Source organism: Oryx dammah, unplaced genomic scaffold, assembly GCF_014754425.2.
Source record: "Oryx dammah isolate SB20612 unplaced genomic scaffold, SCBI_Odam_1.1 HiC_scaffold_23, whole genome shotgun sequence".
Lineage (NCBI taxonomy): Eukaryota > Metazoa > Chordata > Mammalia > Artiodactyla > Bovidae > Oryx > Oryx dammah.
The window spans coordinates 59,010,613-59,027,329 of NW_024070207.1; the positions used below are offsets into that span (position 1 = coordinate 59,010,613).

The 16,717-nt window shown below is 36.0% G+C and overlaps 1 protein-coding gene across 1 annotated transcript in view; it reads right to left on the reverse strand.

Moving 5' to 3' along the window:
* Nucleotides 1-497: 497 nt before the first annotated feature.
* The window catches only part of DACH2 (dachshund family transcription factor 2), an 816,985-nt gene continuing 800,765 nt past the window's right edge, over nucleotides 498-16,717 (reverse strand). Inside the window, exons 9-13 of the mRNA XM_040265310.1 lie at nucleotides 12,377-12,525; nucleotides 12,104-12,251; nucleotides 4,064-4,210; nucleotides 1,523-1,588; nucleotides 498-613 (exon numbers count right to left, since the gene is read on the reverse strand). Of these exons, the coding sequence (XP_040121244.1) occupies nucleotides 498-613; nucleotides 1,523-1,588; nucleotides 4,064-4,210; nucleotides 12,104-12,251; nucleotides 12,377-12,525 (626 nt within the window). The remainder of the gene's footprint in view (nucleotides 614-1,522; nucleotides 1,589-4,063; nucleotides 4,211-12,103; nucleotides 12,252-12,376; nucleotides 12,526-16,717) is intronic.

A 16,717-nucleotide genomic window follows, 5' to 3' on the forward strand; every position in this document is an offset into this window, starting at 1 on the left:
ACATATGCAGATGACACCACCCTTATGGCAGAAAGTAAAGAGGAACTAAAAAGCCTCTTGATGAGTATAAGATTAAAAATAATAAAGATACAACCTGCTGATGGTTTACCTTCTACGTTTCCAAAGATGACCTTATATCACACTTAAAGAAGGGCCTAATCAAGCTCAACACTCCTTAAATACTCAGTGTATATTTGTGTTTTACAGATTCACAAGGGATCATATGCTTCAGACTTGCTCAGTCCTACCTTGGACCTGTTGTGGCAACCTTAAATAGTGGTAGCCCACAACTAGAGGGGAGTTATTTATAAATTTCACAGTGGCAAATTGATTGGATAAACACTGAGTCTCATTCAGATTGGCTTTGTTCACACAGACACAGCCTTTAAGTTGAGAGAAGAAAGTAGGTAAGCTAAAGAGGCATAAGACAAAGCAAAAGTTTTATGAGCTACACATGCATGTTTCCACACCTAGTAAAGTTAATACATTAGTTAAGTCTATCCAGCTGCAGCAGAATCAGGCATTCCCAGAAGATGCATGAACTTTGACACTCCTGAATTTGCAAAGATGATGCGCAAAACTTCATAAGTGAGGATTTCTAAATTTTCTGAAACTGCCACATAAAATGGTGATCCACAGACAAACCCACATGGATCTTTTGGTCATATCTGGTTCTGTTGTCTTTATATTGATCCAGACATTACACCATGGAAAGGCACTGATTAGTTAAACCTCCAAAAGGCAACATTTCTATGGTTGTTTCCTTTTTGACAGTTAGGTAACTGTTCTTTTTTTTTTTTTTTTTATTAGAGTGAGACATGAATATGAAAATAAATGTAATCTTCATACAGAGGGCTAGAAAAATGCATTAGAAAGACACAGAAAAACTCCAGTGGTCAAATTCAATTTTTATTTTTAGTCGTGTTTGCACTCCAATGAGACTCTATATTAATTTGTTTTGTCTATTTTCTTAGTACTAAATACTTTTAAATATTTTAAAGTATCTAAGCAGTTATGGGAATCCTACAAATTATGAATTACAAGTCCTGCTCTTATTTTCATATTTAATCAGTTTCTAAAATATCTAAATTTGGCATCAGAACTTAAACATTGATAAAAATGTTGCCTAGAATACTTTGCAAATATCGATAGGTTATGATTATTGTACCAGTGTCTTAAAAACAGTAAAGTAGCAAGATTTAAAAACTGTATTATTGTACACTTTTAAAAAGGTAAATTATATTCACGTTTTGTATTTTTAGAATATGCCTAACTTATATACATTCTTTTAACAAGTAAACATACAAGAAATTGCTCACATTGTATATGTAAAATTATTAGTCACTAAATACATAGTCTCAATAAACATTATAGACTTCTACCCTATCATGAAGTAAGAAAAGTTTAACTTATTTATTTACATTACTTATATGAAAAGTATCAACAAAGGAGCTCATCCCCATCCAACCCTCTGGGATCACATATTAAGCAGTTGTAGAAACAAGTACGCTATTTACTGTACCTTGCATAGCAGTACTATCATGTGGAGTTCCAGTGTTTTCTATTTCAATATCTGGAATCACAGTATCTGAAAGAAGTGACACTCAAGATTAAGGTATATTCTATTTTTCCTCACTCCATTTGAGTAAAAATTCTCAGCTGGCCAGGATCTTGGTCCTATAGTAAACATGAGACTTTGAGTGGCATTTTGATTTTTTTATTTATCAATATATTTTTAATAGTAGTGTTTAGAGAACCACTGACTGAAACTTCCCGGCCTGGCCAGGCACTATAGTAACCACATGCATGAGTTATCTTACAAAAAGTGGTCCTGGTAAGGAATGCAGAACTAACAAGCTACTACCAACTGGAAGAATTCGGGAAAGGTCAAAAGGAGAGAGGAAATACCAGTCCATATATCCTACCAACCTCCTAGAATCCTTCTCACTGGAATCTATCTATCTTTCCTGAGTGATGTGCATGCCACTGATTGGGCAGAGACAACTTGGAAACTAATCTAACTATCATAAAATCCAAGACTGTGAGCCACATGGCAAAGCAGTTCTCCTGTGTTCCCTTACCCTCCTGCTTTCCACCAAGGGGGCCCGTTCCCAATAAAGTAACTTGTGCCTCCTTGGACAGTCCATTGCCAAGTGTTAGGCAAGAGCTCACTCTTGTACCCTGGAAGGGGTCCCCTTCCCTATAACAGTAAGAAGGAGGATTATAAACCTTAGCTAAATTCTACAATTGGGCATATATTTCCAGGTATATAGTAAATACTTCTTTATTCATTTTACTCTCTAGAGATAAATCTCAGGAAAATAATCTATCCATAAAACCTCCTCAGACTATCAGGTAATATGCCCTGACTATGGAATAAGGAAAAAGTTAATATAATTACCCCATTCTTATGTATATTTTCCATTTGTGAAATGTGATAGATGATGATTATCTCTATGGGAAATGTACATGAACACTAAAACACAAACTATGATTTCTGGTCTTTATTTAGTACTGGCTCTTGGGGCCAAGAGATACATGAATTGTTTAAAACAAATAAACAAAAAAAACTTGAGGAGAAGAAACAAGGAGATGGGTTTCTTATTTTCAATTTTAAATATTATCTAAAAGTTATTCATATTCATGAAACACAGTTTAATATGTCCATTTCTGTATATAAATTACTCAGACATCCTTGGGTAATATGATAACAGAGGCCTATGTATCATCCAATGTTATCAAGGATTAATGTGAGAAAGAAATGATTTGAATACAAGTTACCCACACGCTGTAAAGACAGACGCTTTTCCTTTATAACAGAGAACACTGGAGCTACAGTGGAATTCACATATGGGTGGATTTCAAATATATAAAAAAACTCAAGGGTCCTCAGAATTACATCTTCAGAGCTTCATATAATGAGTGTACTGAACATTTGCTCCATTTCTGGTTGCCATTGTCTAAGATGTTCCACAGTATGAGATATTGATGTATTATTATTTATCCTCTCTCTTCTGTGTCTCAATGAGGCATGGCTGTCATGAGCTAATAATATAGTTCTGTATTCCTATTGATTGTGATGACAATGATTTAAGATAGTGACCGCAAAAAGGGAATTGAATTTTTAGGAGGTAAAAATATGATTGGACATTTGTATGGAATTCTATTCATTCTTAGTATATGGCACTTGAAGAAACAGTTCATGCTTGTGTCATATCATGTATGGAATATGTGTACATACATGTATAAAATTCTTAGGCTTATCCTTATTATATACACATATCAGTCAAATATACTGGCTGTTAATACACTATGAAAGAAGAACTTGAATAGCCTATGAGATAAAATTATGTTGTAGACTTTCATAATTTAAAACAGAATCAGAAAAATTTGGAATTAAGATATTTCATGAGAAGCACCTTTTCTCACAGGAGCTCCAGTAATTTATTTAGAACATTCTTTTTCAACCAGGCACTCTTGAAGCCCTCATCACTGATACAATCTGCATTAAAGGAACCAGCCTTCTAAAGTTCATTAAAATAAATGAAACATTAAAACAAATATTAGCATATTTTAACATGAATGAAGATAAAATGCATTTTAAGTTTAGGGAAGTTATCAATATTACTTCTGCAGAAACCAGGAGGATTTCCTGTTATTCCTAAGCTATTATATTTATATCTCCCAGAACAGGGATTATTTTGACAGATTTAATTAATGACCTAAAACACCTGGCTTCAAACTGATGTATTAATTGTGTGCTTAGTCACTCATTAATGTCCAATTCTTTGTGACCCCATGGACTGTAGCCCTCCAGGATCCCCTTTCCATGGAGATTCTCCAGGCAAGAATATTGGAGTGGATTGCCATGCCTTCCTTCAGGGGATCTTCTCAACCCAGTGATCAAACCCAGTGATTGAACCCAGTTCTCTTTCCCATTTGAGCCACTTAGGAAGCCCTGATGTATTAATTGTTCCTGGACAAAGTCTCTCTCACTCCATCTCCCTCCCTCAGCCCATCCCCTTTGTGTACCCTGACTGTGAAGTTCCAATTCACACATTACCTTTCAACATCCTTAGTCCACTGTCACTAGTAGTGGCTTGCTTAAGTGCTTGCTCCACTTGCTCCCTGCACTTTGATTCAAATTCCAAGGCTTCTTGTAGTTTTTTCTTTGCTTTTTTCTCCTTCTTTAGGCGCTTTTGCATGGTAGCTAAAATATGGAAAGGGAAGTAGTTTTCAAAGACTTGGTCATTGAAATCAAGTTGCCAGTTTTGATGAAAAAAATAGACACAGATTCAGGTAGATATATAAATGTATGATTAGCTTCTTTTTATTCCAGTTATCATTAGACCCAACCAAAGAGTATTCAATCATATAACTGATTTGTTATTGCTTTCATATCTCCAGTAAGTAAGCTCTATAGTACACATGCATTTATACAATGTTGGTGGTAGTACTGGAAAACTGTTTTCTACTTTGACTACATGAATTTAGTGATAACATGAAATATTTTATAAACTTGTTAAGAAAAGTATTCTTATTATTTATCAGGTTATTCCTATACATACTTAAAAATAGAAAAAAAATCCTGAAAATATTTATTGAGTTTCAAACATGGTATTTTTTTTTTAAACTTACAATGTCCAGGGTCTATTTCTCTGAGATATTACTACTTTTAAGGGAAAATATCTATCTTTTTAAGTATATGCACATATCATCAGACTCTGCATTCCTCCATATATTTATATTTCAACCTATCTACACATTTTAAAGAGAATAGTATTCAGCAATCATTTTATTAAGCAATCTATAAAAGCACAATAGCATTTTTCATAAACAGTAAAGGAAATGAAGAGTTACAATTATGACTCAACTCTCAAGGCTTTATATCCTAACAAGAAACTTTAACTGCCCTAATGTGTAATTGTTACTATACTCTGAAACCTTGAAATCTGTGATAATTTCTCAAATAGAATTAGTGAACTTTAGTAATTATATTGGTACACAGCAGGACTCTAACAGGATTCTAAGCAAATCGACCTTCACATTCTTCCAAAATCAGTTTTTAAAAATTAAGACATTAATATCATGGCAATAGAAAATTATTCAAGGAACATTAAGCAAAATTATAAATTATATGATATTTAAAAAGTTAAAATATATACATTCAAAATATTTCAATCACAGTAAACTGAATATGATGCTAATTTAAATTTCAATTGCTTTATCTCACATTTCAATGTCTTTTCATATAAATGACCTTCACAATTTGAAAAGAGTCAGTTACTCATCTAAATGTGTGCTTATTTTAGAGGACTAAGGTAATAAGATGAAAATCTTGAAAATAAAGACACTGAGAATGTATGGCTTTTGTTCCATTTTTAATAAAAGGCTGATAAATAAGGATAAACATAAAAAAGATTTTACTATTATAATTGTACAATATTACATCTACTATGTCTAGGAATTTTTAAAAGAAGATAGATGTGGTATAAATTACAAAGATTGACCTGAAGAGTCTATAAGGAGTAAACAGAAATCAGTATGGGTAGATCCCTAAAAGTTAGATGCCAATTTTAATGTATGTAGTTTTTCATAAATCAATTTGTGAGTGTTAGTATATTAAACATATAATTATTTGGTTTTTGTTGTTGTTTAATCACTGTCATGTCTGATTCTTTTGAGACCCCATGGACTGCAACCTGACAGTCTCCTCTGTCCATGGGATTTTCTAGACAAGAATACTGGAGTGGGTTGTTATTTCCTCCTCCAGGGTATCTTCCTGATCCAGGGATCAAACCCATGTCTTCTGCATTGCAGGTGGGTTCTTTATCACTGAGCCACCAGGGAAGCCCATAATTATTTGTTACTTTAGTATAAATAATTTTCCTATAAAAGAAATGTGCTTTTATGACTCTTAATCATAATAATTCATAATTGCCCTCTACTCTTTCATGGTAGAAGATTAGTCACCTTGCTTATTTAACTTATAAGCAGAGTACATCATGTGAAATACCAGCTGGATGAACCACAAGCTGGAATGAAGATTGTCAGGAGAAATTTCAACTGCTTCAGATATGCAGATAACACCACCCTAATGTCAAAAAGTGAAGAGGAGCTAAGGAGCCTCTTGATGAGGATCAAAGAGGAGAGTGAAAGCTGGCTTGAAACTCAACAGTCAAAAAACTATGATCATGGCATCTGACCTCACCACTTCATGGCAAATAGAAGGGGAAAAGTGGAAGCAGTGACAGGTTTTCTTCTTATGGGGCTGTAAAATCACTGTGGGAGAAGGCATTGGCACCCCACTCCAGTACTCTTGCCTGGAAAATTCCATGGACGGAGGAGCCTGGTAGGCTGCAATCCATGAGGTCGCAAAGAGTCACACACGACTGAGCGACTTCACTTTCACTTTTCACTTTCATGCATTGCAGAAGGAAATGGAAACCCACTCCAGTGTTCTTGCCTGGAGAATCCGAGGGACGGGGGAGCCTGGTGGGCTTCCTTCTATGGGGTCGCACAGAGTTGGACACGACTGAAGCGACTTAGCAGCAGCAGCAGCAGCAGCATGTGGGTTGTAAATTTTCTCTCCCTTTTATGCCTCTCCTTCATACTCTAACTCTTACTTAACGTTTCCTTTGTGATCATTCTATAGAAGATTAAGCAAAGAAAGGAAAGAAGCTAAAAACACAATAACTACTTGCTGCTGTGTAGTATTTTATGGAAACTATAAGGAAGAGGTGGAAATTATTGGTTAAAGTAAAATTTTGAATTTTCTTCGATTTTGATACAAGCTAGTCTCATTATCCATGTCTGCAGATTATCAAATGTCTATCCATTGTTGGAAAGTTATTTCTATTTCTGAATAGTAGTTTGCCGGGAGCCACCACGGGAGATCCCACCCATGACAAGGTCGTGTGGAAGAGAACTGTTAAGCAAGGCTTCAGAACTCAACGGGCTCCCTAGGCTTTCTCGAGCATCTACCCCCAAAGCCAGAATCTGTCTGTTTTACTATTTCATGACTTTCACCAACTCCTCTGACATTAACAGGGGGCTATTCCTGACCACTTTTTCTGGAAAAAATTAACTTAGGGCTATAGCTAATAAGTCTCCTGAACATGAGAGAAATATTTCAAATCAAACCCCCTCTGTTAGCATTATAGCTTGCTTGGCAGGTATATCCAGACCCTTGCAGCTACGCATATGATTATTTACATCCTCCCAACTGTGAGAGGCACAGAAAGCCTAAAACATAGAGCCTTTCAAAGAGTTAAAAGTTATTAGAGTAGTGCTAATGTAGGATTTCATTATTGGGCCAATGCTTGTTGCTAAGTTCCCATATCTCTTATCCACTGTGCACCTGGGAGTGCATTAGTTAACATAGGTGGAAAGTAAGAAAAACAAGTGTAGCCTTGAAATTAACCACATCAGACTTTTGAGCTAATTGGTTCTTTCTTGTAACTCACTGCACCTTTGCTTCGTGAGAATGTAACTCTGTTTAATACTTTTTGAGGCTGACATAGATTAGAAATATAAGAAAAAACATTTCAAGGGAAAATAAGTTTTCTGGTTGAAAAGCCTTTATCAAAGAGGGTCATAAAATGTTCACAGGCCTCCAAGGCCAGAAGATAATGTACACAATATTGTTTATGGAAAAGGTTTGCAGAAAAATCCTGGTTTCGATAAAGACAAAACAGATATAATGTTTGGGCTGAGTCTGTATGACTTTGCATCTTTCATTTCCCTCTATGTACAAGTAAAGGTATAAAAGACCCTTTTAAAAATAAAAACAATGGGCCTTGCTTGAAGAAGATTGGTCACCCTGTGTTTTTCTTTTTTCTCTTTTTTTTTTTTTCTCTCTTACTATCTTTTTCAGACTGATCCCTTGGAGCATAGAGGCTCCCTGCGTTCACTTATCTGCCCAGGTTTCTAAGACCTGAACGGGAAGGCGTTCTGCGTCTCCACTCCCTCGGGAGACCAGAAAGGCACCTGTGGCCTCCGTGAACAGGGCAAACTTCTTGTCTCAAAGTTTTATTGGCTTTCTATGTAAACCAAGGAATATCAGCCTCTTTCTCTCCTCTATTTTCTTATCTACAATATTCTTTCCTTATCTCTCTCTCTAAATCATCCGCTGATGCCGTTTTTCCTTCAGGTTCCCCTGGATCCTGCAGGGGCTGGACCCCGGCAGTAGTTCTTCATTTTCTCTCTTTTGTATGCATATGCTACTCTATTTCAGTCCTCTTCACCACTGTCTAGATGAGGGCAATCTCCTTTTATATAGCTTCCTTGTTTCTAACCTTACTCTAAGTCCCCTTCTAATCTATTCCCAACACTGGAGTGTTCTATCTAATTAAAATCAGACCAGATTATTCCCCTGTTTATCTTTTAATACTTCCCATAACCTACAAGTCAAAATCCAAGGTAATATTTTCCATGATTAAACATCTCCTTTATAATTTAGCCTCGACTTTCTGCATCATCTCTCAATATTTACTTTATAAAAGTCAAAGCCACAATAATTAAAAAAAAATACATATAGTTCCCCATGTTTGAGGCTTCTTGCCTCCATGCTTGGGCTTCTTTGGTGGCTCAGTTGGAGAATAATTCATCTGCAATTTGGGAGACTTGGATTCAATCCCTGTGCTGGGAAGATCTGGGGAAGGGAACGGCTAGCACTCCAGTATTCCGGCCTGGAGAAGTCCATGGACTGTGTAGCCATGATCATTGGTGCAGAATGAACAAATCGCTCAGGTACTTTCATGCCCTTTCTTTCTTGGCTTACTGATTCTTCAAGACTCAGATTCAAGTGGCAGCATCAGAAAGCCTTCCTCAACCATCAAATCCCCAGAGCACCAAGTTGAACTAACTATCCTCTCTATATATAAACATATATAAATACATCATTGCTCTTGCCACTTTGTCTTAAAATTAATTGATTGGTTGTGCTAGTCCTTTGAAATGTAAATCTTTCAAGGATAGGAACTGAGTGTTATTTATCTTCTACCTTCAGAATCTAGTGCTTTTCTTGCCAAAGAGTAAGCATTTCATACATAAGGAATTTTTTTTAATAGTGAAAGATGTTTATCAGTTTTTACAATCAATAGCTAGACAAAAAATAAAACTTAATTAAAATTGCAAGCCATAATGGGAACATGATTAACAACAATATAAATAATCACATACAATCTTGGGTGTCAACAAGTGGAAGTGCATACATGCACATGGTTTCATCCACCCAGCCAGTCTATGTCTTCTGGTCGGTAAATTTAACCATTTACATTTAGGGTAATTTTCCTAGGTAATTATATGAACTTATTACAATTTTCTTAATTGTTTTGGATTTATTTTTCTGTAGGTCTTTTCCTTCTCTGGTGTTTTCTGCCTAGAGAAATTCCTTTAGCATTTGTTGTAAAGCTGGTTTGGTGGTGCTGAATTCTCATAACTTTTGCTTATCTGGAAAGCTTTTGATTTCTTCATCAAATCTGAATAAAAGTCTTGCTGGGTAGAGTATTTTTGGTTGCAGTTTCTTCCCTTTCATCACTTTAAGTATATTCTGCCATTCCCTTCTGGCTTGTAGAATTTCTGTTGATAAATCAGCTGATAGCCTGAAGGGAGTTTCCTTGTATGTTATTTGTCATTTTTCACTTGTTGCTTTTAATATTTTAACTTTGTCTATAATTTTTGTCAGTTTGATTACTATGTGTCTTAATGTGTTCTTCCTTGGGTTTCTTTGGTTGATTATTTCCTTTCCCATGTGAGAGAATTTTTCAGCTATTATATCTTCAAATATTTTCTCAGGTCCTTTCTCTCTCTCTCTTCTCCCTCTGGGACCCCTGTATTGTGAGTGTTGGTGCATTTAATATTGTCCCAGAGGTCTCTTAGGCTATCTTCATTTTCCATTCTTTTTCCTATATTCTGTTCTGCAGCAATGATTTCCACAATTCTCTCTTCCAGGTTATTTATCAGTTCTTCTGCTTCAGTTATTCTGTTAATTCCTTCTGGTGTATTATTCATTTATGTTTCTTTTTAGTTCTTCTAGGTTTTTGGTGAACATTTTTTGCATCTTCTGCATTGTTTGCCTGAGATCTTGGCTCATCTTCACTATCATTACTCTAAATTCTTTTTTTCTAAAAGGTTGCCTATTTCCACTTCTTTTAGTTGTTTTTCTGTTTTTTTTTTTTTCTTGTCACTTCACCTGGGACATAACTTTCTGCTTTTTCATCATAATTACTTTCTATAATATGGTTTTTGTTTTAGCCACTGTGAAACTGTGCTTCTTTTTGCTTCTTCTGTCTGCCCTCTGATGGATGAGGCTAAGATGCTTGTGCAAGCTTCCTTCTGGGAGGGACTGACGATGGGAAAAACTAGGTCTTGTTCTGGTGGGCAAGGCCTTGCTCAGTAAAGCTTTAAACCAGTTACTTGCTGATGGATGGAGTTGCATTCCCTCACTGTTAATTGTCTGGCCTGAGACGAGCCAGCCTTGGGGTCTATGAGTTCCATATCTAGGGTTAATAGTAAACTCCATAAGTGTTTTAAGACAAGGGGGACATTCCTGGTCTGATGCTGCCAGTGCCCCCACCCCTGTGGTGAGCCCCTGTGAACTCACGCCTTCACAGGAGACCCTTCAACACTAGCAGGTAGATTTTGTTCAATCTCCTGTGGGTTCTGACTATGTGGATCATAACAAACTGGAAAACTCTTAAAGAGATGGAAACACCAGACAATCTTACCTGTCTCCTGAGAAACCTGTATGCAGGCCAAGAAGCAACAGTTAGAACACTGCATGGAACAAATGACTGATTCAGGATTGAGAAAGGAGTATGACAAGGCTGTTTACTGTCACGCTGTTTGCTTAACTTATATGCAGAGCACATCATGCAAAATGCCAGACTAGATGAGCTTCAAGCTGGAATCAAGATTGTTGGGAGAAACATCAACAACCACAAATATGCTGATGATACCATTCTAATGGCAGAAAGTGAAGAGGAACTAAAGAGCTTCCTGATGAGGGTGAAGGAGAAGAGTGAAAAACCTGGCTTAAAACTCAATATTAAAAAAATTAAGATCATGGGATCCAGTCCCATCACTTCATGGCAAATAGAAGGTGAAAAGGTGGAAGCAGTGACATTTTCCTCTTCTTGGGCTCTAAAATCACTGGGGATGTTGACTGGGGACATGAAATTAGAAGACGATTGCTTCTTGGCAGGAAAGCTATGAAAAACCTAGACAGTGTTTCACTTTGCCAACAGAGATCCATATAGTCATGTCTATGGTCTTTCCAGTAGTCATGTACAGATGTGAGAGCTGGACAATAAAGAAGGAAGAATGCCAAATAGTTTATGTTTTCAAACTGTGGTGCTGGAGAAGACTTTTGAGAGTCCCTTGTAAAGCAAGGAGATCAAACCAGTCAATCTTAAAGGAAATCAACCCTGAATACTCTTTGGAAGGACTGATGCTGAATCTCCAATAATTTGGCCACCTGAGGGAAAGAGTCGACTCATTGGAAAAGACCCTGATACTGGGAAAGATTGAAGGCAGGAGGAGAAGAGGGCAGTAAAGGATGAGATGGTTAGATGGCATCACTGATTCAATGGACATGAACTTGGGCAAACTCCAGGAGATGGTAAGGGACAGGGAAGCATGGTGTGTTGCATTTCATGGGGTTGTAAAGAGTTGAACATGACAGTGACTGAACAACCTGTGGGCTCACTGCTCCTTTCCTCTGTGTCTTGGTATGTGTAAGATTTTGTTTGTGCTCCCCAAGACTAGAGTTTCTTTTACTGCCAGTCCTGTGGAAGTCCTATAATCAAATCCCTCTGGCCTGCAAGGCTGGATTCCCTGTGGATTCTCAGTTCCTTTATAGATCCTCAGGCTGGTAATCCTGACATGGGATTCAGAATCTTCACAACATTGGGAGAACTTCTTTGGTATTATTGTTCTCCAGTTTGTGGGTCATCCACCTGGTGGGTATGGGATTTAATTTTATCATGATTGTGCCCTTTTCAGCAGTTCCAGGATATATCTGAGAATATTTCTATTACTACTGAAAATATTTCCAACACAATGGTAACTTTTTCAGTTATAGTGAGCTTGTTAAACTTACTTCTGCTTTGAAGCTCAACTGCCAGTTGTCTTTCAAGGTTTTCTCTAATTTCTCTCTCTCTATAGAGCTCCAGTCGCAGTTCCTTTTTTTCTTGTTGAATCTGCTTCTCTTGAATGTGAGCATTATCCAAAGCCACTTTCAGTAAACCCTGTCAAAGTACAGCAAATGACATACAGTTCATCTTATCTGTTTTAATTTCTCAAATGTGAAATAATTGGTGTAGGTGCTAATGTCTTATATTACATTTATTTTGTTTATAGAAATATTGTTGACCTGAATGTTGGTCAACAGAGTCTCCACAGAGGACAGACTATCAGCAAAAATGAATGGTCCAGGAAATCCAGGAGGGAGTGCCTGCCCAGGAGTCAGTTGGATCTTGTCCAAGGGTAACTTCATCATTGGAATTTGAACAGGTACCTTTTCTGCAAAAAAACAAAACTAATATCAGAAGGTTCATAAACTAATAGCTCAAAATTTTCACTGTTTCCTTCACCTCTAATAGCATCTATAAAGATTTTGTTTTTAAAGCTAACTGATGGAAAACTCATAATTGGAAGCCATACCTATTTTCCACCTGACTCTAATTTCTCAAGAATAAATACTTCAGTAAAGAATCTGTGAAAATGAAGCCACATTTACTGCTAACAGGCATAAAGTTTTTAAAAACAAACAAGATATCTTCATTACTATCTATAAATTAAATAATCCAATCATTTTTTCGTAAAACATAAATTGCTTTATATTTTTCTCTTTAAATGTGTCTATATATCTATGTCTATATCCATCTATCTCCATGTTTTAACACATTTATTGGAGTATAATTTACATATAATAAAATTCACCTGTTTCAATGTATGCATCACTATTTTTTACATTGTACAACCATTACCCAAACTCTATTTCAGAATACCTCATTCACCCCCAAAATAATCCTTATGCCCATTTATATTAATCTTTTCCACTTCAAGCCCCTGACAACTACTAATTTTTGTCTCTATAGGATTGCCTTTACTAGGTGTTTACATAAATAGAATCGTACAGCAAGTGGTATTTTTGTCTGTCTTTTGCTTCAGTTCAGTTCAGTCGCTCAGTCATGTCCGACTCTTTGTGACCCCATGAATCGCAGCACGCCAGGCCTCCCTGTCCATCATCATCTCCCGGAGTTCACTCAGACTCATGTCCATCGAGTCCGTGATGCCATCCAGCCATCTCATCCTTGGTCGTCCCCTTCTCCTCCTGCCCCCAATCCCTCCCAGCATCAGAGTCTTTTCCAATGAGTCAACTCTTTGCATGAGGTGGCCAAAGTACTGGTGCATATATTTTTTGAGGTTCACCTATGTTGTGGCATGTATCAGTGGATTTTTTTTTTCCTTTTTATTGCTGAAAAGTTTTCTATTTCAAGGATATATTACTTTGTGTTTAATCATTCACTAGTTTAGGACCTGGACAGTTTTCCAGTGTTACCTCTCATTTTGAAGACTATTTCTTAAGAAAAAAATAATAACCTATGGTGTAAAGCCACAAAGTGTATATTTTCTCTCCTTTTATTTGTATATTAACTTCTACACACTCATGACTTTAATGAGATTCCTTTAAAGCTTCATATGAAGAGACAAAAATAGAATTTTTGTCTAATAAAATGTATTAGTGCCAGGTTTGGCACAGATATATCTAATTACAAAAGGAGTCTCCTGTTACTTTGAGAAGCTAACTAATTGATTATCTACTTGAATTCTGGTAGAAAATCTTTTGCATGAGATGTGTGAACCAGATAGCAAAATTTTCTCTGCAAATAGGAATTGGAGATTTTTTTTGGCATCTATAAAAACAAACTGCTACAGAGGTAATCATGGAAAGTAATCAAAGTCTGATATTCTTAAATGGCTTTGATAGCAGTGTACAGTGAATTGAATCACAGCACCTCAAACAAAATTATTCTATTCACCAGTTTATTTCAGTAACTGAGCACATGCAAACTTTGAAAATATGCACATCTCTGGTCATAAAAAAATTTCAGTGACCCTATATATATTGAGACTTATTCAAAAATTTAAAAAAAAAACTACACTTGAATCTAGACTAGAAATCTAGAATTTTCACATGGTTTGAAAACAAAACTCTACCTATTGGTTCTGGTCCTTGTAAGGATAGAAATACGGATTTGTCATAGACCTCATTTTTCAATTGCCCAAGCAGCCTGTATCCTTAGTGTGCAGAGTTTTGAACCCCATTGATTTCAGTCATCATGGTTTGCTGTGGGATTTCCTGTGTGGAAATCTGTGGCATACAACTGGGGGAACTTCTGTGGGATTACTTAATGGGAGAGCATTATATCTGAATGAAGTACTCTTATGTAGATCACCTTTACAATTTCTGATTTTCTAAAGCCTATAGAGATAAAAATTCAAACAATTATTTTAGAGAATAAATTTTTACATTATTTGAATCCAAAATGTTACAGGGCATTTGAATATTTATTTTAAAGAATTCAATAATATGGATAAAATGTGAATTTTATTTTCACACAGGAAACTATAAGGAACATATCTATAGCACTGGTGCAAAGACAGAAATGTAGATCAATGGAACAAAATAGAAAGCCCAGAGATAAATCCATGCACCTGTGAACACCTTATCAAACACAAAGGAGGCAAAAATATACAATGGAGGAAAGACAAACTCTTTTAACAAGTGGTGCTGGGAAAACTGGTAAACCACCTGTAAAAGAGTGAAAGTAGAATATTTTGTAACACCATACATAGAAATAAAATCAAAATGGATTAGATCTCTAAATGTAAGACCAGAAACTATAAAACTCTTAGAGGAAAACATAGGCAGAACACTCTCTGACATAAATCACAGCAAGATCCTCTGTGACCTCCCAGAGTAGTGGAAATAAAAACAAAAATAAACAAATGGGACCTAATTAAACTTAAAAGTTTTTGCACAATGAAGGAAACTATAAGCAAGGTGAAAAGGCAGCTTTTAGAATGGGAGAAAATAATAGCAAATAAAGCAACTGACAGAACATTAATCTCAAAAATATACAAGCAGCTCAATACCAGAAAAAGAAACGACCCAAACAAAAAGTGGGCTAAAAAACTAAACAGACATTTCTCTGAAGAAGACATACAGAAAAGATGCCCAATGTCACTCATTATCAGAGAAGTGCAAATCAAAACCACAATGAGGTACCATCTCATGCCAGTCAGAATGGCTGCCATCAAAAAGGCTATTAAAAAAAAATGCTGGTGTTGGTGAGAATGTAAACTGCTACAGCCACTATGGAGAACAGTGTGGATATTCCTTAAAAAGCTGGAAACAGAACTTCCAGCAACCCACTGCTGGGCATACATACCAAGGAAACCAGAATTGAAAGAGACACATGTACCCCAATGTTAATCGAAGCACTGCTTACAATAGCTAGGACATAGAGGCAACCTAGATGTCCATTGGCAGGCAAATGGATAAGAAAGTTGTACATATACACAATGGAATGTGACTCAGCTATAAAAAAGAATGCATTTGAGTCAGTTCTAATGAGGTGGATGAAACTGGAGCCTATTATACAGAGTGAAGTAAGCCAGAGAAACACCAATACAGTATATTAACATATATATATATGGAATCTAGAAAGATGGTCATGATGACCCTATATGTGAGACAGCAAAAGAGACACAGATGTAAAGAATAGTCTTTTGGACTCTGTGGGAGAAGGCGAAGGTGGGATGATTTGAGAGAATGGCATTGAAACCTGTATATTACCAGATGTGAAATAGATGACCAGTCCAAATTCTATGTGTGAAACAGGGCACTCAAAGCCGTTGCACTGAGACAACCCAAAGGGATGGGGTGGGGACGGAAGTGAGAGAGGGGTTCAGAATGGGGGTACATATGTGGCTGATTCATGTCAATGTATGGCAAAAACCACCACAATATTTTAAAATAACTATCTTCCAATTAAAATACATAAACATTTTTTTAAAAAGGAACATATTCCCAGGAATTATTTTTTAGTAAAACTAACAAATAATATTTTGAACCTAAATGCTTGATGCATGTGTTTTATAGAACTTGCTTATAAATTAACCCTAACCTCTTACAGAACTTGTCTTCCTTCCTTCTCTCCCTCCTTCCTTTCTTCCTTCTTTGTCAGTAGTAGCTTTGAAAGAGGCAAAGTATTCCAGAGAGAATGAACACAAATTCTGTGAACTATTTGAACTACAAGGTTTGAACATTGGAAGTATCTCATTAAAAATCCAATTTATAAAATATGTCTTATATAGCAGCTGTAATATCTCAAAAGGCTTATTTCTCAACAACTAATGAAGCAATATTATGCTTTATTTATCAAAGTCTTAATTTAGCTAGCATTTTGTCTTCTGCATATGAATGTATTAAGTGGATAGATAGAATGACTTCACAATGATCTATCAATATTAACAGTAACTAGAGTTTCAACATATTTATACTGATGTTTATAAATCTTCAAGATGAATTTATGTAGCCTCGTAGAAGATTTATTTTTACAAGATGAACCACTACAAAGTTAGAATGTTGACTTCCTGATGATTCATAGATAACATAATGTTTCTCCTGAATAAATATTTTGTA